Genomic DNA, 22,909 nt, shown 5'->3' with positions numbered 1-22,909 from the left:
TTTTTGTATCTTATAATCCCAAGAGATCAGATCAGCAGGCAACGGATTGCAAATGTTGGTATTTTTTAATCTTTTTGTTAGTCTTGTAAATTTCTCTCGATATGCCAAAAATCTGGTTGTGCTTTCAAGACGCACACTCATAGGAGACTGCGAATGGAAGCGATCAATTATCAAGTGGTGGCCAAAAGCTGGTTGTGAAAAGCACAATTACAAGCAATAACGTGACGGAACCCCCCTTCCAGTCCACAACCGTTCACGACTTCCAATCGAGTGTCGGATGATTGAAATGGCTTTGTGGGTTCCGAAGGGCTAAAGGATAGGGTCCGCCCGAACTCCTTTCACTGTTGTTGCAGGCAGCTATCCACCCGGTCGGGCTTCCAGCCGGCAGCCAGCAACCAGCGCTGGCGATAAAATAAATTTGCATATGAATTGGGAATTAAGAACATTTTGCACATCGTGCTGGCTCTTCTTTATCTCCTCCCCCTGGTTCTATCCTTTTGGAATTGGGCTGCATGGGGAGTGTGGCTGCTGTTTGGCCTTTGAATTAGAGCCCACATACACGCCCTTCTGCCTTCCCTGCCACTCGCCTTCGCCGATATTCCATATCAGCAGAGTGTGAATGGCTTTTTTCCTTGTTGCCTTTTTGGCTGCTTTTCTGAATTTGCATTTGGCCTTTTTGGACCAACATTTTTAAGCGCCATGCTCCCGGCAAAAGAGAAATGCAAACCACGGGTTAGGCCATTGAAATTGAAAATGTTTTTCGACTGATGCGATAAGAAAGGACAATACTAGAAGGGCAATAAATTTTTTGGAAATATCTAAACCAATCAACTTTTTAAAAACAATACGTAAAATGTTTAATTCGTTATTGATTGATCTATGCAAATGCGTTTACTACTCGAGTCTCAAGTCAAAAATTCATTGGCACTTTATTAAGGTAAGGTCGCAATTTATCGCATTTACTGGCCATGTTCATTTGGCCGAAAAATAATAGAAATCAAGAGAGAACGAACATCATACGGACAGACGGACAGACAGACATGATCAGTTCGACTCGGCTATTGATCCTGATCAAGAATATACATATATACTTCATATGTTCGGAAACGCATTTTGCCTGTTACATACTATTCAACTAATTTAGTATACCCTCTCTACTCTACGAGTAACGGGTATAAATACAAGAACGTTGTTGTGTGTGCGCAAGATATGTTCGTTCTCCCTTTTCTACTTTTTTACATTTAAGAATTGAAGAAGTTTTAATAGATAAAGTAAAATATTTAGAACCTTACAATAAATCTAGGGATGAACTGGAAAACGAACTAAAAACTAATTTAACTATTGGTCATTTTACCAGCAGACTGTGCAGCTTGACCCAACAACTATCAGAAATCGGATCGAAATTCCTTACAAGAAAACCTGTGCGAGTATCTATGTTAGCACAGCCAAATTATCTAATCTCCGGCACCAAATGATGAACAAGAAGGCGAGTGTCTGGACTTTCAGATACCATTATACGTTTTTAACGTAGATGCACCTAGTGATATTCTACATAATGCACCTTGTTAAACAATGACAATGACGTCCTCACTACAACCTCTATAGTTCCGGATCAAAAGTAGTCTAATTTATTGGTCTGTAAATTCTTTGTTATCCTGTAGAAATAACTGTTCAATCCCAAAATTTAAAGGGGAAACTTCACGATGTCTGGGGGAACGAAATTAGGTGACCGCTGGCTACACATTGAGAAACTTTTAGCTTTTAAACACCTCAAGCAATCGAACGTTACGTTTTTTTTTGGTTTTTGTATTGCTGGAACATTTGCAAAACTTTCGTCACGCTCGTGAAATTGCTCGTTTAACTCATTTAACTTGTTGTGCTTGGGTTTAGGGCAATGTGTGTGGGCGAGAGTGTTTTTTCGAGAAAGTTTGCATAAATTGCAGCAACAAGAAAAGTTAATAATGCCAGCGGGCAAACTAGAGCTGGGGCGACAATGAAAATAATTCAATTAAAACACTTTTGGCAGCTTTTGGCTCCCCACCTGTCACCCCATTACCTCGAAAGCTCTACCGCTGTCCTAGCATGCATGTCAAGTTACAATTACGCCGAAACCAATTAACACGTAGACGGGAGGCGGGAGGACTATGTTCATATGTACATATGTATGTACATACATATATGTGGATTGGCCGTGAGGCATTCTCTGCATAAAGTTCTCACTGGGCGGTCCTTCTTTCTGCATTCCGCGCAGCACTCTCCTCCTCAACCGCTCTTGGCCCTTTGGGCCGAGTGCGACATCTATGCCATGTTTACTTTGCTACTTAGATCCATTGTTCTTTCTTAAAGCCACAAGCGTCTTCGTTTTCTGGGATCTTAAATGTTTGGGCTGGCTTATCCCCCGAAACACTCGGAACACACTTCGCACCACGGCTCCTTTGAGTGTTTTAAAGAAGAATATGTCGTACAAGTTTAATTTTACATTTAACCGGGTAATTCGTCCGACTTTGACTTTGCCCTTGACTTAGGTTAAATCATAGACTACATTTTTCCAAAGTCCATTTTAATTGTCAGACACTTTGGTTGATCAGCAGTAACTTTTAAAAAGTATGTATGCATGTCTCTTAACCATTTTATCCAGCAGCCGCTTTCGCAGCCATTTGGGTCTATTAAAAATAGCTTTTCCATAATTTTGTTGAGCCCAAATGAAAGCGCGTAGGGTCGGTAAACAACACGAATTGATAGCGCACAGAGTTCATGCTCGTTAAAAATCAATCCCCGGTGGGAGTCGGATGAAGAGGTGTGGCTCAGCAAAGGTGTACCACCACCGCTACCATCGTGGTCAATATGCGCGACTATAAGTAAGTATACATAAGCGTCGAGGCTGCCGTCATGGTGGGATATCTTTTGGTATCTATGTACATTGTGTCTCTGCTGGGATTTCTGGCTTCAGGGCGTATGTGTGTATCCGGGAGCTTTTGTGAATATATGGGAATTTGTTTTGTGCTATCGTGCACCTCTCGTCCTTATTGCAGTGTGTACACTGCAGCTTACTATATTCCAATTCTTAATGCGATATTTTAATTAAAATGTGAAACAAATATAGAAATATAGAGTTCTTATTAAAACCCGAGAAAGGTTTTATGCAGAATTTGTAGCATTTATGTGAGCAGGGGATCAGGCATTCGCATTTGCCCTGTTACATTTTTTACATTGTAAATTTTTTCCGTAATTCTGCATGGGAATCACCACAAGCTGAAGCGCAATGAAGCGCAACACATACGCGACATTTCCAATCTACACGGCATCTATATGGCTTCGACCATGGCCAACGATATGACCGTGGCCATGGCTCTGGCCCCCAAAAATGTGTCCAATGTAGCGCCACAACAAAGAACGTTAATTGACGCCAAAATGCTCCTGTACAAAAAACCAAAACGTCAAGCGAAACTGAAAAGCAAATCGCCAGCGAAGCGGAGCAACTAAAAAAAAAGGAATTTGTTCAGTCGGGCACAATTTGTGGCAGGACAGCAGCACGGTGTCTTTACGGGTTTCGGTGAATTTAAATGTTCCTCCAAATCGATTCGCCCACAACCACCCATGGCCGAACAGATCCGACCTGAGCCATCCCACCAGGAGGCTGAAGTGGCTGTATTAACCCACGAGAGGTCACCGGGTCCCGTCCTCCGTTCCATGTCGGCCTGCTCCCACCTGCTTGCAAAGTGGGCGTTGTTGAATCAGCACACGTGATTAATGGCCTTTAATTATGTCAAAGTGCGGAAGCCTCCGACTAGGAACCGAGTGCAACGGTACGCCAGTTAAACGCTTGACATTAAAAAATTGACACCGTTTGGGGTGAAATGTCTGCCAACGTCGGCCCTCCTCCTCGTGGCAACCCCAATCCTGACCGATGTTTTTGCCTGTGACAACTGTCTGGCACACGTAGCCGAGTTCCCTGCGAGTACGCTTGTCTTCTAGGTCTGCACCGAAACAAATTTAAAATACACACCCACACTGGGGACATGAACCGGGCAACTCCTTTGGCCATTCGTTACCCAGCCGTGATTGTGTGGGCGTTTGTCTCGCTTGTCGCTTTTAATGAAAGCGTCATAAATTATGTCGCAGTTGACGAAAGCAACAGCGAAGCTCCCGTCTGCAAACGGAATGCCTTTGGACAGGCGTTGAGGTTGCGGGGTCACTTAGCATACTGCATGTGTATGTTCGTGCGAGCAACACATGCAGAGGAATTGATGCACTGCTGGAACGGCCGAGGATCGCAAAAGCTTTAAATATGTATGTTTCGCAGAAGGCCCTCAGGTTAAATACAACCTATATTTCATTTAATAAGTAAGACAATCTTAAGGTCTAGCCCTACCACTGTGTGTTCCTGTAAAGTTTATTAGTATGTACTGCGATTTTGGTATTATTTCCGTCATTAAAAGGGTATTTTAGTATCATCGAATATTGTATAATAGGTTCTGGACATGTAAACTAAATGTATTTGGATTAGGATCACCTGCCGTGCCCGTCCGAAGATACTTGCTACAAAACATAGCGCCAGATTGGCGCTAGGTCGGTTCACAAACCTACAACTTTTAATATAAACAAAACCACTAAACCAAAAACATAAGCCAAACAACTAAAAAAAACAAAACAGAACGCTAAAGTCGAGTTCCTCGACTATCTGATACCCGTTACTCAGCTAGTGGAAGTGCGAAGGAGAAATTTCAACACTAATAGTTTTGGCCGGTTTGTGGGCGTTAGAGTGGGAGTGGCTAAATCGAGTGAAATTTACACGACTAACAAAAATGTGAAAGAATATCGAAAATTTACAAAACTAAAGCAAAAATGAAACAAGAGTGAACGCTATAGTCGAGTTCCCCGACTATCTGATACCCGTTACTCAGCTAGTGGAAGTGCGAAGGCGAGTTTTCAACACTGAGTTTTTGGCGGTTTGTGGGCGTTAGAGTGGGCGTGGCAAAAAGTTTTTTGGCAACTCGATTGAAATTTTCAAGAAAAATACAAAAATGAAAAAATATCAAAACGTTTTTCAAAAGTGTGGGCGCGGCAGTTTTGGGCGGTTTGTGGGCGTTAAAGTGGGCGTGGCAACATGCATCGACAAACTTGCGCTGCTTCTCTGGAGTCTGTATGCTTAATCTGAACATTCTAGCTTTTGTAGTTCCTGAGATCTCGACGTTCATACGGACGGACAGACGCGTCTAGACGGACGGACAGGCGGACGGACAGACGGACGGACAGACGGACATGGCCAGATCGACTCGGCTACTGATCCTGATCAAGAATATATATACTTTATATGGTCGGAAACGCTTCCTTCTGCCTGTTACATACTTTTCAACGAATCTAGTAGTACAAAACATTCAATGAAATTCAGGCTTTAAACCGCAAAAATTTACGATCGGGCAAATTAATAAAGGCCACGCCCACTCTAACGCCCACAAACCGCCAAAAACTGTCAGTGTTGAAGACTCGCCTTCGCACTTCCACGGGTATCAGATAGTCGGGGAGCTCGACTATAGCGTTCTCCCTTGTTTTACCCGTTACTCGTAGAGTAAAAGGGTATACTAGATTCGTTGAAAAGTATGTAACAGGCAGAAGGAAGCGTTTCCAACCATATAAAGTATATATAATCTTGATCAGGATCAATAGCCGAGTCGATTTGGCCATGTCCGTCTGTCCGCCCGTCTGTCCGTCCGTATGAACGTCGAGATCTCAGGAACTACAAAAGCTAGAAAGTTGAGATTAAGCATACAGACTCCAGGGACATATACATACATATACATACAGCGCAAGTTTGTCGATTCATGTTTCCACACCCACTCTAACGCCGACAAACCGCCCAAAACTGCCACGTCCACACTTTTGAAAAAGGTTTCGATATTTTTTCATTTTTGTATTAGTCTTGTAAATTTCTATCGATTTGCCAAAAAACTTTTTGCCACGCCCACTCTAACGCCCACAAACCGCCCAAAGCTGCCACGCCCACACTTTTAAAAAAATGTTTTGATTATTTTTCACTTTTGTATTAGTCTTATAAATAATAAAACGACACGCCCACTCTAACGCCCACAAAACCGCCAAAAACTGTATGTGCTGAAGACTCTCCTTCGCACTTCGAATAGCTGAGTAACGGGTATCAGATAGTCGGGGAACTCGACTATAGCGTTCTCTCTTGTTTTTATCCGGCTTTAATTGGTCTAATCTTTATTCCTGCAATACAATGGCGGATGCCGTATTTATGACGCTATCAAATCATTTTTTAACTCTTGTGTTCCGGTGTACTATCCGTCGATCTTTAACAAAGCTCCTCCTAAGAATAAGTTTGCAAACCTAAGAAATGTAAAGTCCAGACTTTATACGAAATTTAAAAATACCGGTCTCAGTCTATCCTTTCTAAATATTAAAGTACTCGGGCTATTTTACCGTGCTTATTGCTCAGTGTTACAATAACTATTTAAACCGTTTTAAGTTCCAGTTCTCGCAGCATCCGAAACAGTTTTATAATTTCGTTAACACTAAGCGCAAAATAATTTCTTACCCTTCCTCGCTATTTTTTTAAAAAACTATGGTAACATCGAATCAGGCAATAGCTGATCTGTTTCCCAGGTTTTTTCAAACAACATATTCCACGTTACCTCAATCAAAGTCGAATTTAATATTTTGTCCCTTTGTGATCCCTCTCCATAAAAAAAGGTAACAAAAAAGAATATTATCACTCCTCATTTGCATCACCTTTGTAGGTGAATTATATCACCATATCACGGTTTTATGAAACTCAGTTTAACAACTTCTAGCCTTTTGGAGCTAACTTCACCGGTAATTCAGGGCTTCAAACCAATCTTCAAACAGATGTTATCTACACTGAATTTAGTAAAGCTCTTTTAATCATTCTCTTCTTGTAAGGGCACTTGATTTATTAGGTTTCCCTGTTGATATTCTAAATTGGATTTATATATTTAGATAGTTTTCAAATATGGTGCCGTGATAACTTACTATACTTAAATGGCCCGGAGTGTAAAGTTATCATTCTCTCTCGTCAACCCAAGACACTTACACTGTTAGTGGGTGCTCATTGGACAAAATAACACTTGTTTATGATCTTGGTGTTCTTCTGGATCCTTAACTAAAATTTTCAGACCATATTTCGTCTATAGTCAATAGGGCCAGAGGAGTGCTTTGTTTTATATAAAAGTGGTCAAAGGAATTTGATGATTCTTACATGACCAAAACCTTATTCATTTCACACATCCGTCGGTACTGTTTGCCTTACGGCGCCTAAATTGGGATGCAAACCTTATGTTACCTCCTTATTTTAGTAGACTAATGTTAATTAATTTACCCTACCTAGCTATTCGTAGGAGGATGCTTGGAACAGTCTATATTTGTAAGCTTCTTCGTGGTGAAGTTGGGAGTCCCGACTGAAACTTCGATGTTTCAAGCAGATACACCAGAAACTACGTACCCCTAATCTTAAATCATTGTAGATTTACTTTGCGTTGCATGACCCCTACAGAGGCTTATGTTCTGACTATAATAGACATTATCCTATTATCTTAAATCTCTCCACCGATCGTAAAGCAATTAATTCTAACTTTTTTATCGCATAATTAAATCTTACTAATACTTATTATTTCCTCGTTTCTGTTCTGGTTTCTGTATCGCTTGTATAATATATTCTCGTGAATCGAAGCGTCCGATACACGGCAGCACTCCTCGGTCGGTGTGGACATGGAAATCGCGCGTAAAAAAAAACCGCCACAGCCACCCCTTAGCAAGTAAGAAGAAATTAATTTAAAAGTGAAATTAAATTTTTAATGAAACAAAAATATTACATTGTTTTAATAAACAATGAACCAGAACGTTGTAATAAACTATGAATTGTACAAATGTAGAATGTGTAAAATCCCTCAATAATGTTCCACTCGACGCACCAATTTCAATTACTTAAAATGCATGTAACAGGTGGAAGAAAGCGTTCTAGAATATATATATGTATATATCTTTATATATAAAGAATATATATATTCTGCTTGGGATTACTAGACAAGTTAATCTGCTATGCGTTAATCTGTCCGTATGAACACTGTGATTTGGCCAACGATGAAAACTAGAAAATGTAGATTAAACAGGCAGATTCTAGTCACACCTACGATGTTTTAGAGCGTTGTCACGGCCACTCTACCGCCCACAAGACGCCCAATACTATCAGTAATATCTAATATAACTTATATCTTTCAAGTACTCCAACTCCTGATAGTCGTAAAAATTAAATATAACGTTCTCTTTTGCTAAAAATAAATTCACTGATTTTGGAAAAAGGCTGTTTTAATATTTTCTTTTATAGGGGTCGGCCATGAATGTGGTTTCAAAAATCTTATACGTCGATTTAAAGAATGCTTACATTTTTCCTGGATATAAAAAATTTTAATAAAAAGATAGCAGAAGGCATCTTCCATGACGATGATAGCAAAAATTATCTTCGATGACGTTGATTTTTATTGCATAAATCACCGACTTAGAATAGCACATACACTAGGTAGCTAATATAAATGGCGAAAAAGAGTATATAGAGGTTCTCTTTTCCATCGGCTCTTAGTGCGTGCCATATGTTGTACTCTATCCTATCAGATGTTGAAATAGAGTCATTAAATGGTTCACCAAGCCGATTCTTTTCCGTTAGGGCAGTTTTATGTGAATTGGTAATGGGTGCAACCCGTTGTGATTTCTGACGCGCAACGCCCGTTGTTTTAAGCTCCGGAAGGTTAGTGCTACGTAGACGATAGTGAGTGGACTTGGCGGGGAGGGCTCCAAAGGTGTTTCTCTCACAGGCCAGGAGACCGAGCAAAATGACCCAGAGCACAGACATTCCCCGCCTCGAACGTTGTAGGCGGCCAGCAGTCGGTGATCAACTGGCGAACGCTCTCTGTGGTGTTGTTGTCGTCGAAACAGATAGACAGCTGCAGTTTCCCTTTCTGTTTGCATACCTCACAGGTGTTTTCTGGTTTAGTTCGGTGTTTGCTGTTCTTTTGAAGCTGTAAGCTAAGCCCTACCCTTGACCTTTCAGTGTCGCAATGTTTTTGATTATATGTGCCAGGCGGCTGTGTCAAGGAATTATATCCGAAAAAAGCAAACTTTTAAATAAAATTATACCGAAGCCAAAAGTAAAGACGGCCGCCTTTATTGCTCAGCATGAACAGCCTCTGCTATTTGATAAATCAAATAATTACAAAAGTTCAGAACAAGCCACTCCCACCGCCATGGCTATTTCCTGGGCACAGGAAAAACTCGAAACAAACTTTTGCCAAAAAGGTAAAGCAGGCGAAAGTTTCGGAAAGTAACAAGAATTGCATTTAGGCGCATTTAGGCGGCAGTTAGGTGAAAGGACGAGATCCGTGACATAAGCATCGGAGATAAAATTCATTTATAGTTTCTTAAAACTCTTTCTCCGCTTAAAGTATGAAATCATATTTGGCTCCAAATTTAATGCAGCTTCAGCGTCAGCGGCTAAACTTTTTTGCCAGCTCTGCAGGCCGAAACTTTCGACTCGGTCGTTGTGGGTTCCAGGGTTCCTGTCTCTCCCAACCTCTCGTCCTGGCTGCTCCGACATCCTTTGTGCCAATTCGTGTTGCAGAACTCCAGCGAAGCGTGTAAAATGCACCACAGCTTGGTTAGGCCTTCAAGCAGGCGCCGCCTGGATTTGAACAAAAATGGCTCCAAGCGAAGGATGCCGGGATGCGCAACATTTTAATTTGTTTCCATCTTTACCATGGGCATGTATTACAAATATTGCAATTTTTCCGATAGTAAAATTTTAAATCATTTGTACATACATATATTCAAATTAAACCATTTTCCGTCTGTTTTATACCCTTGCAAAGTAAAGAAGATATTTGTAACAATTATCAGTATCAACATCTGAGTCGAATACGCAAATTAGTTTAAATGTATCTTCATTAAACTATCCCAAAAGTATTTTTTCAATTACAGGTCGGTACGGGCCAGGCTAAAAACTAGCATCACATAACTGCCACTGCTTCGCTTGGGGGCGCGCACGCAAAAGTTCTAATTTTCGATGACTCTGGTATTTGATCGATGGCGTGGCATAAGTTGCCTTTGATGGTAGCGGTGGTTTGCGGCTTGTTGGCATACAGCTGCCACTTAAGAAAACGCCACAAGAAAAAGTCCAGCGGGGTCAAATCGCACGATCTCGGTGGCCAGTTCACGTCGCCTCCGCGCGAGATGACAATGTTCGAAAATTGCTGAAACCACATGTTGTCCAGATCCATATTCTCGATTTCAGGCCAAAATAAGTTGGTTATCATCGACCGGTATCGCTCACCATTGACAGTGACGGTCACACCAATATAAGGACCAATCACGCCTCCGGCCCAAAGTCCGCACCAAACAGTCACTTTCTGCGGATGCATTGCCACTCGGTGAACCTCGTGTAGATTGGTATGGTCCCAAATACGGAAATTTAGCTTGTTGACGATCAGGACGCAGGACGATCATCGCTACCGTAAAACGGACGAAGTGCGCGGAACGTTGTTCCAACTGAAGACCCATTTTCATAAAAAAAATTGTATTATTTGCATGTGCTGCTCGGCACTGTAACCTGCCATCGTAATGAATATAACACACTGTATTTGACATCTGTCACTCAAACAACATGGCCGCAATGAGCTTTCAAAGTTTGAGCATGCCTATTGGATAATTTCTAGAATATCGGTAGAAATTGGAGAAAAAAGTATTAAAAGAAAAAACATTTAAACATTTTTCAAACGTTTGGGCGTCGCAGTTTCGGGCGGTTTGTGGGCGTTACAGTGGGCGTGTCTAAAAGTTTTTTGACAAATTGTAAACAATTTACAGGACTAATAACACAAAAGAAAAAATATCACATTTTTTTAAATTGTGGGCGTGGCAGTTTTGGTTGATTTGTGGGCGTTAATGTGGGAGTGGAAACGTCAATTAAAAATCTGGAACTATCCAGCTTGTATATGTAGTTCCTGAAATCTCGACGTTCATAAGGGCGGACAGACAGACAGACAGACGGACGGTCCTATGTTGCCACGCACTTTGTAACGCTCACAAACCGCCTAAAACTGCCACGTCCACATTTTTGAAAAATAGTTCTATTTTTTCTAAATTTTTATTGGTCTTATAAATTTCTATCGATTTGTAAAAACTATAACGCTTAAAAACCGAAAAATTGCACACGCCCACAGATTGGAAAAATGTGTTGAAATTTTTTCATTTTATTACTTAGCTAAATAAAATTTAATGCGCACAAGCAGCGCATAAACTCCATACCCACATTTTTGAAATTTTCTTCGCTTTATTTTAATATTATTATTTTTGTATACCCGTTAATCATAGAGTAAGAGGGTATACTAGATTCGTTGAAAAGTATGTAAGAGGCAGAAGGAAGCGTTTCCGACCATATAAAGTATATATATTCTTAATCAGGATCAATAGCCGAGTCGATCTGGCCATATCCGTCTGTCCGTCCGTCTGTCTGTCCGTCTGTCCGTATGAACGTCGAGATCTCAGGAACTATAAAAGCTAGAAAGTTGAGATTAAGCATGCAGACTCCAGAGACATAGACGCAGCAAGTCGATTCATATTGCCACGCCCACTACAACGCCCACTCCACGTATCAGATAGTCGGGGAACTCGACTATAGCGTTCTCTCTTGTTTCTTGTTGTCAATTTCTATCGATATGCCAACAAGATTCTTAAACTTTATCGTTTGAACTCCACCTAGCTAAGGAACGGGTATTTGATAGTCGAGAAACTCTACTATAGCGTTCTCTCTTGTTTTATGTCTAGACCGTTCAGTTTAAAGCAACAATACGCAATATTTTTTAATCTTTTATAATATATTATATTTTATATATGTAACTGCAAAAATCCAAATCAAAGTTCTAAAAGTAAAACAGTGTTTTAAAAATTTTATTTTTCTTTTGCTAGAAACTTTTGGTATCGGCCTGATCTATCCCTGAAGCTGATTGATCAGGCGGCGCTGCCTCGCAAGCAGCTGCTCCATCCTGCGCCTCCTCTTTTCCTGGCGCTGCCTCCGCTCCTGGCGACGACGGCGCTCACGAGCCAGGCGACGGCGGCGAGCACGTCTGCGCCTCCTGGCCTCCGCCGAGGAAGAGGAGGCAGCGGTCGTAGAGGTGCTGGAGGAGGAAGTGGTGGTGGTGGTGGCGGATGAAGCCGTGGTAGTGGTCGCGTCTGTAGTTGTGGTTGTGGTCGCGTCAGTAGTTGTGGTTGTAGTTGTGGTACTACTGCCCTCCTGAGCCAGGAGCAGGCACAGGAGCACGCCGAGGACTAGAGCGAATAGGAAACGCATTGAAATGAGTACATTTTACAAAATCGAGCGGTATTTTATACGCAATCTGGGGCAGACATGATTGTAGTACTACGAAATCAATAAATACCTTATTGGTGCTTGACAACTAAAGCTGTTTGCACAGTTTTTCTATTCTGACAATATTTTCAGCATGACCGAGTGCTCTTGGGCTTGTAAGGTCAACAGAGTTGGGTAAAATTGTAGATAAATGTAATAATTTTAATACTGCATACATTGGTTGATACAATTTTTATACCCGTTACTCGTAGATTACAAGGGTATAGTAGATTCTTTGAAAAGTTTGTGACAGGCAAAAGGAAGCGTTTCCGACCATATAAAGTTTACATATACAATGTATATTTATTTTCAAGATCAATAGCGGAGTCGATCCGGTCGATTCGGTTGAAATTCAGCATGCAGCCTCTAGAAACATCGACGCAGCGCAAGTTTGTTGGCCCACGTTGCCACGCCCACTGGAACGCCCATAATCCGCCCAAAACAGCAACTCCCACATTAAATTTTGTATTAGTCTTGTAAATTTCGATCGGTACACCAATAGTTTGTTTGTCGCGCCCACTATAACGCCCACAAACCGCCACATATACCACGCCCACAGTTTTAAAAAATGTGTTGAATCTTTTTTATTTTATTATTCGTCTTGTTAACTTCTAACGATTTGCCAAACAACTTTTTGCCACACCCACTATAACACCCAGAACCGCCCAAAACTAATACGCCCACACTTTACACATTTTTTTTTAAATTAGTTAATTAATTATTCTATTCTGTCGTTCGGCGGATTTATATGAGTCCCCAATAAGGTCTGAAATGAAATAAGGGCAAAAGAGTTTTCGCCCCCATAGAGTACATATATTACGGATCAATAGCCGAATCAATCTTACCATGACCATTCGTCCGTCAGTCTGCATTTCTGTATCTCGGGAACTATTTAATAAGATTATAGGATTAAGCATGCAGATTGTGGTGATGCATGTACAATTAAAGTTTGGCCTCTATGACTTCAAAGGCCACAAACCACTGAACTGTCGCGGATAAGTTTTTTTTTTATATTCCACAAAATTAACATTCTAAGGGCATTTTGCAACGAAATGATAGTGGTGGCTTATCAATTAAAATACACTTAAGCAAAATAAAATTTTTAATCTACATACTTTTCAACGACCCCAGTATATCCTTTTACTCAGTATACGGTATTCGATTAACGATTAAATAAAACGAGGTACGGCTGCATATTTAATAAAACTTTCGCCTGGTTGCTGTTACTTAGTCAATACTTTTTAGTACATTTTTATCCCGAGATCGCGGTTTACAAGCGGACCAACGGACAGAGGGAAACTATCATTAATGAAATGAAATGTCCTCTTCTATTAACAACTTTGTTTGTACCCCGCTACTTGGTCTCTAAGATAAAATATTTTTAAAAATTTAAAGAAAACATTTTGTACGTTTTAATTTACATCGATTTTAGCGATTTTGAACAGCTTATTAACAAGCGAACGAGCTTTCAAATAATTTTAACATTTTTTTATCCGCGCAACTGTTTGAGCTCCCGGCGCTTATTCTTCAGTTGCTGGCGCAACCTTTGAGTCCTGCGCTGCCTCCTGCGCTCCCTGCGCTGGCGCTGACGGGCCAGCCGGCGGCGACGGGCACGCCTGCGCCTCCTGGCCTCCGCAGAGGAAGAGGACGAGGAGGAGGCAGTGGTCGTGGTGGTGCTGGTGGAGTCAGTGGTGGTGGTGGTGGTGGTAGTGGTGTCGGAGGAGTCGGTGGTTGTGGTGGTCGCGTCTGTAGTTGTAGTTGTGGTTGTGGTACTACTGCCCTCCTGGATAAGCAGAAGGCATCCTAGGACGGAAAAAACAAATACGATCGAGAAACGCATGCTGAGTGTGTCTAAGGTGCGAAACGTGAGCGCTTTTATAGCAACCTGTCTGTGCAGTACAGGAGATTGTTGATATTTGGTTCTTACACTTGACATTCATAGGTATATGTTTGCTCAGCTTTTTCATTTATATTCTTTGGTTTTTTTCGCAGTCAAATATTTTTCTATAATATTCTTACAAGAATTGTTATTGTACAAGACAAATAACCCCCAAATTAAAAGTGGCATTTAGTTCAAAATTACAGATATGGAGCTGACACTTATTGTATCTAAGACAACCACCACTGTAAATATTATATTTAAAAAAAAACTTGTAACGTAGCTTATAATAAACATAATTATATTTATGTAAATGCGAACGAGAGAAAGTGTGGACGTGACAGTTATCGATAGAAATTGGCAAGACAAAATATAAACCGAAAAAAATCAAAACATTTTTCATAAGTGTGGGCGTGACTGTGTTGTGGGCGTTAGAGTGGGCGTGACAACATGAATCGATAAACTTGCGCTGCGTTTATGTCTTTGGAATCTGCATACTGAATCTCAACTTTCTAGCATTTTAAGTTCCTGAGACCGAGGCGTTCATACGGACAGATGGACGTACATGGCCAGTTCGACTTTGCTATAATCCCGATTAAAATTATATACATACATACATATATATATTTTATATGGTCAGAATCGCTTCCTTCTGCCTGCTACGTACTTTTCAACGAATCTAGTATACCCTTTTACACAACGAGTAACGGCTATATAAATATTGATAAATAGAAAACAGCATACAATTCAGCTTTCGTTACTAATACGACATTTTGCACAACTATCGACAATTATTGCCCGTGTGGCGACCTCAAACCATGCTGTTGGATGGCTCATCCCTAGTAAAATTCACCTATCGATCTCTCCTAACGGGCCCAAGCACCAAAATCTCTGGAAACCGTTTATAAGCAATTTTAAGTTTCATCCATTCGTGTAACTATAGTTGTGTCCCCGACGTGATCGAACCGAAACACTTTTAATTAAGCAGTATTTTTGCTAAATTAAAAACTTGCAAAATACACACACTCATACATACATACATATGTACTTAAGTAAAGCTACCAGCACTACAGCCCGGCAAACCTCTCAACAAGAACATTGTTCCCAAGAACATAGTCTTCGAGAGCAATGAATCCGAAATCATGCTCGATGAACAGCAAAAACTGATGGACAGGATCAACTCAGCTGCAGAACCACCGGCGACCACGAGGCAAACGGCAAGGGCATCAATCTACCAGGGAAATCACAAAATGACTTTGCATAAACCTATGCCAAGTGCCAGCTGGCCCAAGCGGAGGTAAATATTGTCAGTTCTGTTATTAACAAGCACGGAAAAAACCTACCAGTCAGCGGTTGGAGACCAAACTTCTTCTCAAAAAAAACTAGCCGACACGGAGAACACACTTTTGAAAAATGTTTTGATATTTTTTCATATTGTTTTTAGTCTTCGCACTTCCACTAGCTAAGTAACGGATATCAGATAGTCGGGGAACTCTACAATAGCGTTCTCTCTTGTTGTTTTTACATTTTTATACCGGTTACTCGCAGAGTAAAAGGGAATACTAGATTCGTTGAAAAGTATGTAACAGGCAGAAGGAAGTGTTTCCGTCCATATAAAGTATATATATTCTTGATCAGGATCAATAGCCGAGTCGATCTGGCCATGTCCGTCTGTCCGTCTGTCCGTATGAACGTCGAGATCTCAGGAACTACAAAAGCTAGAAAGTTGAGATAAAGCATACAGACTCCACGGACATAGACGCAGCGCAAGTTTGTCGATTCATGTTGCCACGCCCACTCTAACGCCCACAAACCGCCTAAAACTGCCACGTCCACACTTTTGAAAAATGTTTCGATATTTTTTCATTTTTGTATTAGTCTTATAAATTTCTAACGATTTGCCAAAAAACTTTTTACCACGCCCTCTCTAACGCCCACAAACCGCCCAAAGCTGCCACGCCCACACTTTTGAAAAATGTTTTGATATTTTTTCATTTTTGTATTAGTCTTGTAAATTTCTAACGATTTGCCAAAAAACTTTTTGCCACGCCCACAAACCGCCCAAAGCTGCCACGCCTACACTTTTGAAAAATGTTTTGATATTTTTTCATTTTTGTATTAGTCTTGTAAATTTCTATCGATTTGCCAAAAACCTTTTTGCCACGCCCACTCTAACGTCCACAAAACCGCCAAAAACTGTATGTGCTGAAGACTCTCCTTCGCACTTCGAATAGCTGCGTAACGGGTATCAGATAGTCGGGGAACTCGACTATAGCGTTCTCTCTTGTTTAATATAGGTTGCAGGTAGAATTAGAAAATTAAAATACCCATACGAATCTGAAATTTGTTTTCTGATTTTTAAAAAAAAACTTCAAGTCTCTAAGACATGTGGTTTGGCCATGGCTGTGATATATTAGTCAGTCAGTCAGTCAGCGAGGACAAAGCATTTTATATACATATGTATATAGATATAAATAAATAAAATCTAATTATAAATAAAACATAAGCCAGTGTTTCACATGTTCAATTATCTCTTTGACTAAAATTTATATTTAATAATTGAATTTAGATTATTTAATAAATTGTTCCTCGTGTTTTTTCATTAGGTGGCATATTTAGGGCGTAAATTATTCAAAAATATCTAAAAGTAAAGATATAAATTCAAAATGTTATTAAAAAATCTTTACAGAGTTTGTTTTATTTTCATACATTTTCTGAATGTATAGTTTCCATTGAAAATTTGTTATACATATGTATATTTTGTTTTTCTTAATTTGACTCAGCTTACTTATTTTTTTGTTGTATTCATATGATATCATATGGAATAATAAGGCTTAACGCAGATAAAACTCACTTAACTTTAATTTTTATTTACTTTATTTTGTCCACACTCACATTTCTCTATATCTTTCCTATATCTCTTTCGTATTTTCTATAACTTCCCTATATCTATTCGGAAGCTCGAAATTTTCTGTATGACCGGTTTGGGCTTTGGCTTCTTTTTTACTTAATATATATTTCTTTCACCAACTAAATTATACAGAAATCATAAACTGCATACATATATGCGGCTGCCCTTCCAGCTGAAGGTGCTTTTCGAGACTTCTGTGATACAATCGTTGGAGGTGCTCCCCAGGACAGCGGCGAAACTTGGGGACTTGGGGGTGGTGCTGCTGCTGGTAATGGTTACACCGGGCATAGATTATTTGAAGATAAAATGTTCGCCTGGGAAAACAAACAGACGAACAAATTGGAATGCGAACCGCTTTACCGGAGCGGGAAACTCAATAGATTTATTTATTACACTATTTTTTTCCACCACACGCGGTCTTAAATTTTGCAAAGTTTTACGTGTTACTGGAAGCCATGACCTAATGCGACTACGGTTCGATTAGAATATAATTAGAAAGCAGAAATCATAAACAGCTTAAAATCACTCCATTGTGCAAGTGATAAATACTTGCATCTTGGTTGGTATAATTTGGATACTGCATTTAATATGACCCAAAATTATTAAATCTTACTATCTACCAGAAAATATACTTACAGTATGATCTCATCTATCTGCTTCAGCAATTTCACAAGCATTTCACAAGTGCATAAGGGAAAACATAGATTCCCACCAAATGGTTCATGCAAATTATCCGCCAAATCTTTAATTAAAAAGTTCAATATAATTTGTGCGTTGCTTTCTCGGCAAAAATATTTATTGCTTCTTCATAGATAGGAGATTGATCAAGCTTTGCTTTACCAAAATAGTTTAGACTTTAAGGCACTGTTTTCTAATAGTAACCGAAATACCCCGCATATTCGTCTTGTCTTATTCGACATGTTTGAAATGAATCCGTATGGAAAACTTCCAATGCAAAATGTTGGTAGACATCTTCATAGAGTTAAGATCTTTCTTACACCTTCTCATAGACTCTAAGATAGTTAGTGATTTACAGTTAAACAAAGTGTTAGGTGGGCTTAACATAGCACAATCATCCATTCAAAAAGTAGACAACGTATGTTCATGCCTTAAATTGGTTTTGCCCGAACAGAAAGCTCAAACAGACTTCAAAAACAAACACCATTTCGATAATTTCAACTGTGGTAAGAGGGGGTGTAGTTGTAAATTCGAGCATTTTTTTTTTATGTTCTTTACATTTAAACAGCGGAATATCCCACAGTAACCCAGCTACAAATTATCTTTGGCTTGGACTAGCAGAAACCGAGAAGCGCGAGCAACACCAAGAATGTATGTGAATCGCATTCTAAGAAATTTTTTATTTCTGATTTGGGATGAACTGTACCCGGAAACTTGGTTGAGCAACGCGCTCTTTAACGTAAATCTATTACATCTATTATGTCTATAAAGTCTCAGTAGCAAGGTTTAAACTATATGGCATATTTTCTCAATCTGATTAAACATTACCAACATTTACCACAGCTTAAGCTAACAAACTGGCAGGCCTGTTAGTTTACATGCATCTGGTTAACTACCATTATCCAAATTTTCTATAAAAACATGCGTAGTTGCTCCCATGCGTCAGAGACATTCAATATGCGCTTCTCGATCGTATTTGTTCTTTCCGTCATAGGATGCCTCCTGCTTATCCAGGAGGGCAGTAGTACCACAACCACAACTACAACTACAGACGCGACCACCACAACCACCGACTCCTCCGACACCACTACCACCACCACCACCACCACCACTGACTCCACCAGCACCACCACGACCACTGCCTCCTCCTCGTCCTCTTCCTCTGCGGAGGCCAGGAGGCGCAGGCGTGCCCGTCGCCGCCGGCTGGCCCGTCAGCGCCAGCGCAGGGAGCGCAGGAGGCAGCGCAGGACTCAAAGGTTGCGCCAGCAACTGAAGAATAAGCGCCGGGAGCTCAAACAGTTGCGCGGATAAAAAACTCTTCCTCGGCGGAGACCAAAAGGAGCAGACGTGCTCGCTGACGTCTGATCAATCAGCTTCAGGGATAGATCAGGCCGATACCAAAAGTTTCTAGCAAAAGAAAAATAAAATTGTAAAAACGCATTTTTACTTTTAGAACTTTGATTAAATATACAATGTTAAGTTTTAGTCCTAATAAATGTAAAAAGCTTACAAATTTTCAAATTGTTGCAGTTACATATATAAAATATAAATAAAGTATAATAATATAAAAGATTAAAAAATATGGTATTTTGTTGCTATAAATTGAACGGTCTAAACTAAAAACAAGAGAGAACACTATGGTATAGTCGAGTTTCCCGACTATCTGATACCAGTTACCCAGCTAGTGGAAGTGCGAAGGCAAGAAGTTTTTAAGCAAATCGATAAAAATTTACAAGACTAATAAAAATATGAAAAAATATCAACACATTTTTCAAAAGTGTGGGCGTAGCAGTTTTGGGCGGTTTGTGGGCGTTAGATTGGGCAGAACAAAAAGTTTTTTCTGCAAATCGATAGAAATTTACAAGACCAAAAAAAATTGTAAAAATATAAAAATATTTTCCAAAAGTGTGGGCGTGGCAGTTTTGGGCGGGTTGTGGGCATTAGAGTAGGCGTGACAAAATAGGTTAACAAACTTGCGCTGCGTCTGTCTCTAGAATCTGTAACCTGAATCTTTTAACCTTTTATAGTTTCTGAGAACTCGACGTTCATACGGACGGACAGGGCCAGATCGACTCTAGCCGATAGAATCAGTGTTACCGCCGTAATTTAAATTCAACCGCCAACTAGGCCAAAAAGACGTAACCCTGAAAACTTTGGTAAAAGTGTTACCCATGATCTGCGGTTATTGGATAGGGCAACACTTGTTCGACACTTGAGGAAACACTGGCGAAGGAGAAGAAACAAAGTTTTTTAAAGCTGCTCGCTTGCTTAAAATAAATTAAATAAAAAATAAGTGACTGCTACAAAAGGTTGTTTCTTATTGCTCTCCCTAGGCCCAAATCAATTAGTGCCTCAACATTTCTTTAAAAAACTTTGTTTGTACTTAATATTAAGCGCAATTAAAAGTGACGCCAACCATTTGTGAAATTCACACGGAACACACGCATACCTATAAGCCAAGATACACACGTACACGTATGAAGGCTATGTATGTGTAGAATTCTGTTGAAGTAGATCACGACGAAGAAACCGACCTCGAAAATGGAGAGAGATGTAACTCTTTGCGGTTCATGCAATAAGAACCGACTATCCAGCGGCGTCCAAAACTGGGTGCAGTGCGACGTATGCAAGGCATGGTACCACTTCGCCTGCGTTGGAGTCGATGCCTCTATTGCACAGTCACAATGGACGTGCGACTTGTGCAAACTTGTCGACGATACCCCTTCCACCTCACAGCAAGCCGCTTTACAACGCAACGAACTGACAAATACCTTGCCGAAAGATGGCGACATAATACAAACCGAATCCAATCCCAATAAGCCAGCTGAGACATCATATATTCCATGCTCAAAAAACTTGATGATAGAGATGCTAGAAGAGACACGCCAAGTGGAAAAGAAATATATCGAGCAGAAATATGCAATACTTGCACAGCAGCAGGGGACACAGGAAAGACACATCCTATCATTTGGACCAACTGCATCCCAACTAGCAGCAAGGCAAATATTACCAGCGGATCTGCCGACTTTTAATGGCAACCCAGCAGACTGGCCAATTTTCATAAGCATGTACGAGAACAGCTGCTCGGTAGCTGGATTTTCAGACGCTGAAAACATGCTTCGTCTCCAGAAGTGTCTCAAAGGGAAAGCCTACGAATTGGTTCGTGATAAGCTGCTACTGCCGGCACTCGTCCCGGAGGTTATCAAGACGCTAAAAACCTTCTTTGGACGACCAGAACAGATCCTCGACCGGCTCATCGACAAAATCCGTAAAATTAGTATACACAAAGATAGATTGGAGTCCCTAATCGACTTTGCGATGGCAGTGCGCAACGCGTGCGCCACAATGGAGGCCTGTAACCTGTACGCACATCTTGACAACCCAATGCTTCTGCGCGAGCTTGTTGACAAGTTGCCCACTCAGCATAAATTAAGCTGGGCCATGCATCCACGCAGTGCTTCTATCCCTGTTGTAAAATCATTTAGCGACTGGATATACAATTTAGCAGAAGCAGCCTCCACAGTCATACCTGCACAAAATTCATGGAGCGTGAATACCCACACGCACTTATCAACCGGAGGAATGTGTGAGTCCGAAGACGATCAGAAGAAGGACGACGCCAAACCGAACCCTTCATGCGTCATGTGCAACTCCACCGAACATTACGCCGCCCAATGCGAGAAATTTAAAAGTTTGCCTGTTCCGGAGCGACATCATATAATCAACGACGCCAAGGCCTGCTACAGATGCCTAAAGATGCACCGTCGCAAATGTTTCTCAAAACGCGATTGCGGCGTTGATAACTGTCAATCAAAACACCACCCTCTCCTTCACAGGGAAGCTCCTAAACCCGAACTCGTCAGTACCCACCATCAAGAAACTGGCCTCGGTGAATCATACTTTCGAATCCTGCCGGTAACACTATATGGGAGCGGAGCAAAGGTCGACACGTATGCGTTTTTGGACGAGGGCTCATCTGTAACACTTATCGATGAAGGAATTCTGAAGCTCCTCAAGGTTCCTGTGTCCTCTGAACCACTTTGTCTGCAGTGGACCGGAGACACCACCCGTACGGAGGAAATGTCTCTCAAAGCCCAGGTAAAAATATCGGAGATGGGGAGTGGAAGAAAACTGTGGCTCAACAACGTGCATTCAATCAAACACCTTGCCCTACCTAAGCAAACCGTTGACGCACATAAACTTGGCAGCAAATACAAGCACCTACATGGATTGCCCATAAAATCATATTGGAATGCTGCACCGATGCTTCTAATTGGCGCAAACAACTGGACCTTTGCTGTTCCGCGCAAAATTCGTGAAGGAAGACGCAATGAGCCTATCGCCTCAAAATGTATGCTAGGATGGAGTATTCAGGGCACAAGTAATGCCACCCAAAATTATTCCCTTCATCACTGCGTTTGCAACTGGGACGACATCGACAAGACGGTAAGAGAAAGCTTCAACACAGACCCTATCACACCGCGGGAGCTTTTCTCTAAAGATGACAAAAAGGCTACGGAAATTCTGGAGGAAACATGCAAGAAAGTAAATGGTCGCTATCAAGTTGGACTGCTCTGGCGAGACAAAAATGTAATTCTCCCAGAAAGCTATTCAAACGCACTTAAACGACTCGAATGTCTTCGACAAAAAATTAACAAGAATCCAGAGCTATTCAATCAAATTCAAGGCCAAATTGACAACCTAGTCGACAAAAACTACGCATTCGAACTGGAAACCAAAGATATAGCAGAAGACATAAACCGTGTGTGGTACCTCCCTATATTCATTGCTCTAAACCCAAACAAGCCAAATAAAATAAGATTGGTTTGGGATGCAGCTGCAAAGAGTCACGGCAAATCCCTTAATGACTTTATGCTGAACGGACCCGATTTCTTAAACCCGCTAACCGAGGTTCTTATGGCATTCAGAGTAGGTCGTATAGGCGTGTGCGCGGATATCGCTGAGATGTTTCATCAAATAACTATCCAGCAAAGCGACATGCATGCTCAAAGAT

The 22,909-nt window shown here is 40.8% G+C and overlaps 4 protein-coding genes across 4 annotated transcripts; 1 reads left to right on the top strand and 3 right to left on the bottom strand.

The window, feature by feature from the left end:
- Positions 1 to 8,462: 8,462 nt before the first annotated feature.
- LOC122617836 lies at positions 8,463 to 9,076 on the bottom strand. The gene has a single exon (XM_043793849.1). The coding sequence runs from the start codon at positions 8,882 to 8,884 to the stop codon at positions 8,534 to 8,536; it is 351 nt and encodes a 116-aa protein (XP_043649784.1). The 5' UTR covers positions 8,885 to 9,076; the 3' UTR covers positions 8,463 to 8,533.
- Positions 9,077 to 12,010: 2,934 nt separating this feature from the next.
- On the bottom strand, positions 12,011 to 12,421 carry LOC122617815 (protein new-glue 1-like). Its single transcript, XM_043793804.1, has one exon. The coding sequence runs from the start codon at positions 12,368 to 12,370 to the stop codon at positions 12,011 to 12,013; it is 360 nt and encodes a 119-aa protein (XP_043649739.1). The 5' UTR covers positions 12,371 to 12,421.
- A 1,495-nt stretch (positions 12,422 to 13,916) lies between these two features.
- Positions 13,917 to 14,267, bottom strand: LOC122617876 (protein new-glue 1-like). The gene has a single exon (XM_043793900.1). It carries the CDS (start codon positions 14,265 to 14,267, stop codon positions 13,917 to 13,919), a length of 351 nt encoding a protein of 116 aa, XP_043649835.1.
- Positions 14,268 to 18,849: 4,582 nt separating this feature from the next.
- On the top strand, positions 18,850 to 19,206 carry LOC122617892 (protein new-glue 1-like). The gene has a single exon (XM_043793935.1). The coding sequence runs from the start codon at positions 18,853 to 18,855 to the stop codon at positions 19,204 to 19,206; it is 354 nt and encodes a 117-aa protein (XP_043649870.1). The 5' UTR covers positions 18,850 to 18,852.
- The last annotated feature ends 3,703 nt before the right edge of the window (positions 19,207 to 22,909 follow it).

Source organism: Drosophila teissieri, chromosome 3L (genome assembly GCF_016746235.2).
Source record: "Drosophila teissieri strain GT53w chromosome 3L, Prin_Dtei_1.1, whole genome shotgun sequence".
NCBI classification, from domain to species: Eukaryota; Metazoa; Arthropoda; class Insecta; order Diptera; family Drosophilidae; genus Drosophila; species Drosophila teissieri.
This window is presented reverse-complemented; position numbering and strand designations above follow the sequence as displayed.

Excerpts from the sequence above, each read along its gene's own strand:
- LOC122617836 (XM_043793849.1), bottom strand. The coding sequence starts at position 8,884 with ATGTCTGTGCTCTGGGTCATTTTGCTCGGTCTCCTGGCCTGTGAGAGA.
- LOC122617892 (XM_043793935.1), top strand. The coding sequence starts at position 18,853 with ATGCGCTTCTCGATCGTATTTGTTCTTTCCGTCATAGGATGCCTCCTG.
- LOC122617876 (XM_043793900.1), bottom strand. The coding sequence starts at position 14,267 with ATGCGTTTCTCGATCGTATTTGTTTTTTCCGTCCTAGGATGCCTTCTG.
- LOC122617815 (XM_043793804.1), bottom strand. The coding sequence starts at position 12,370 with ATGCGTTTCCTATTCGCTCTAGTCCTCGGCGTGCTCCTGTGCCTGCTC.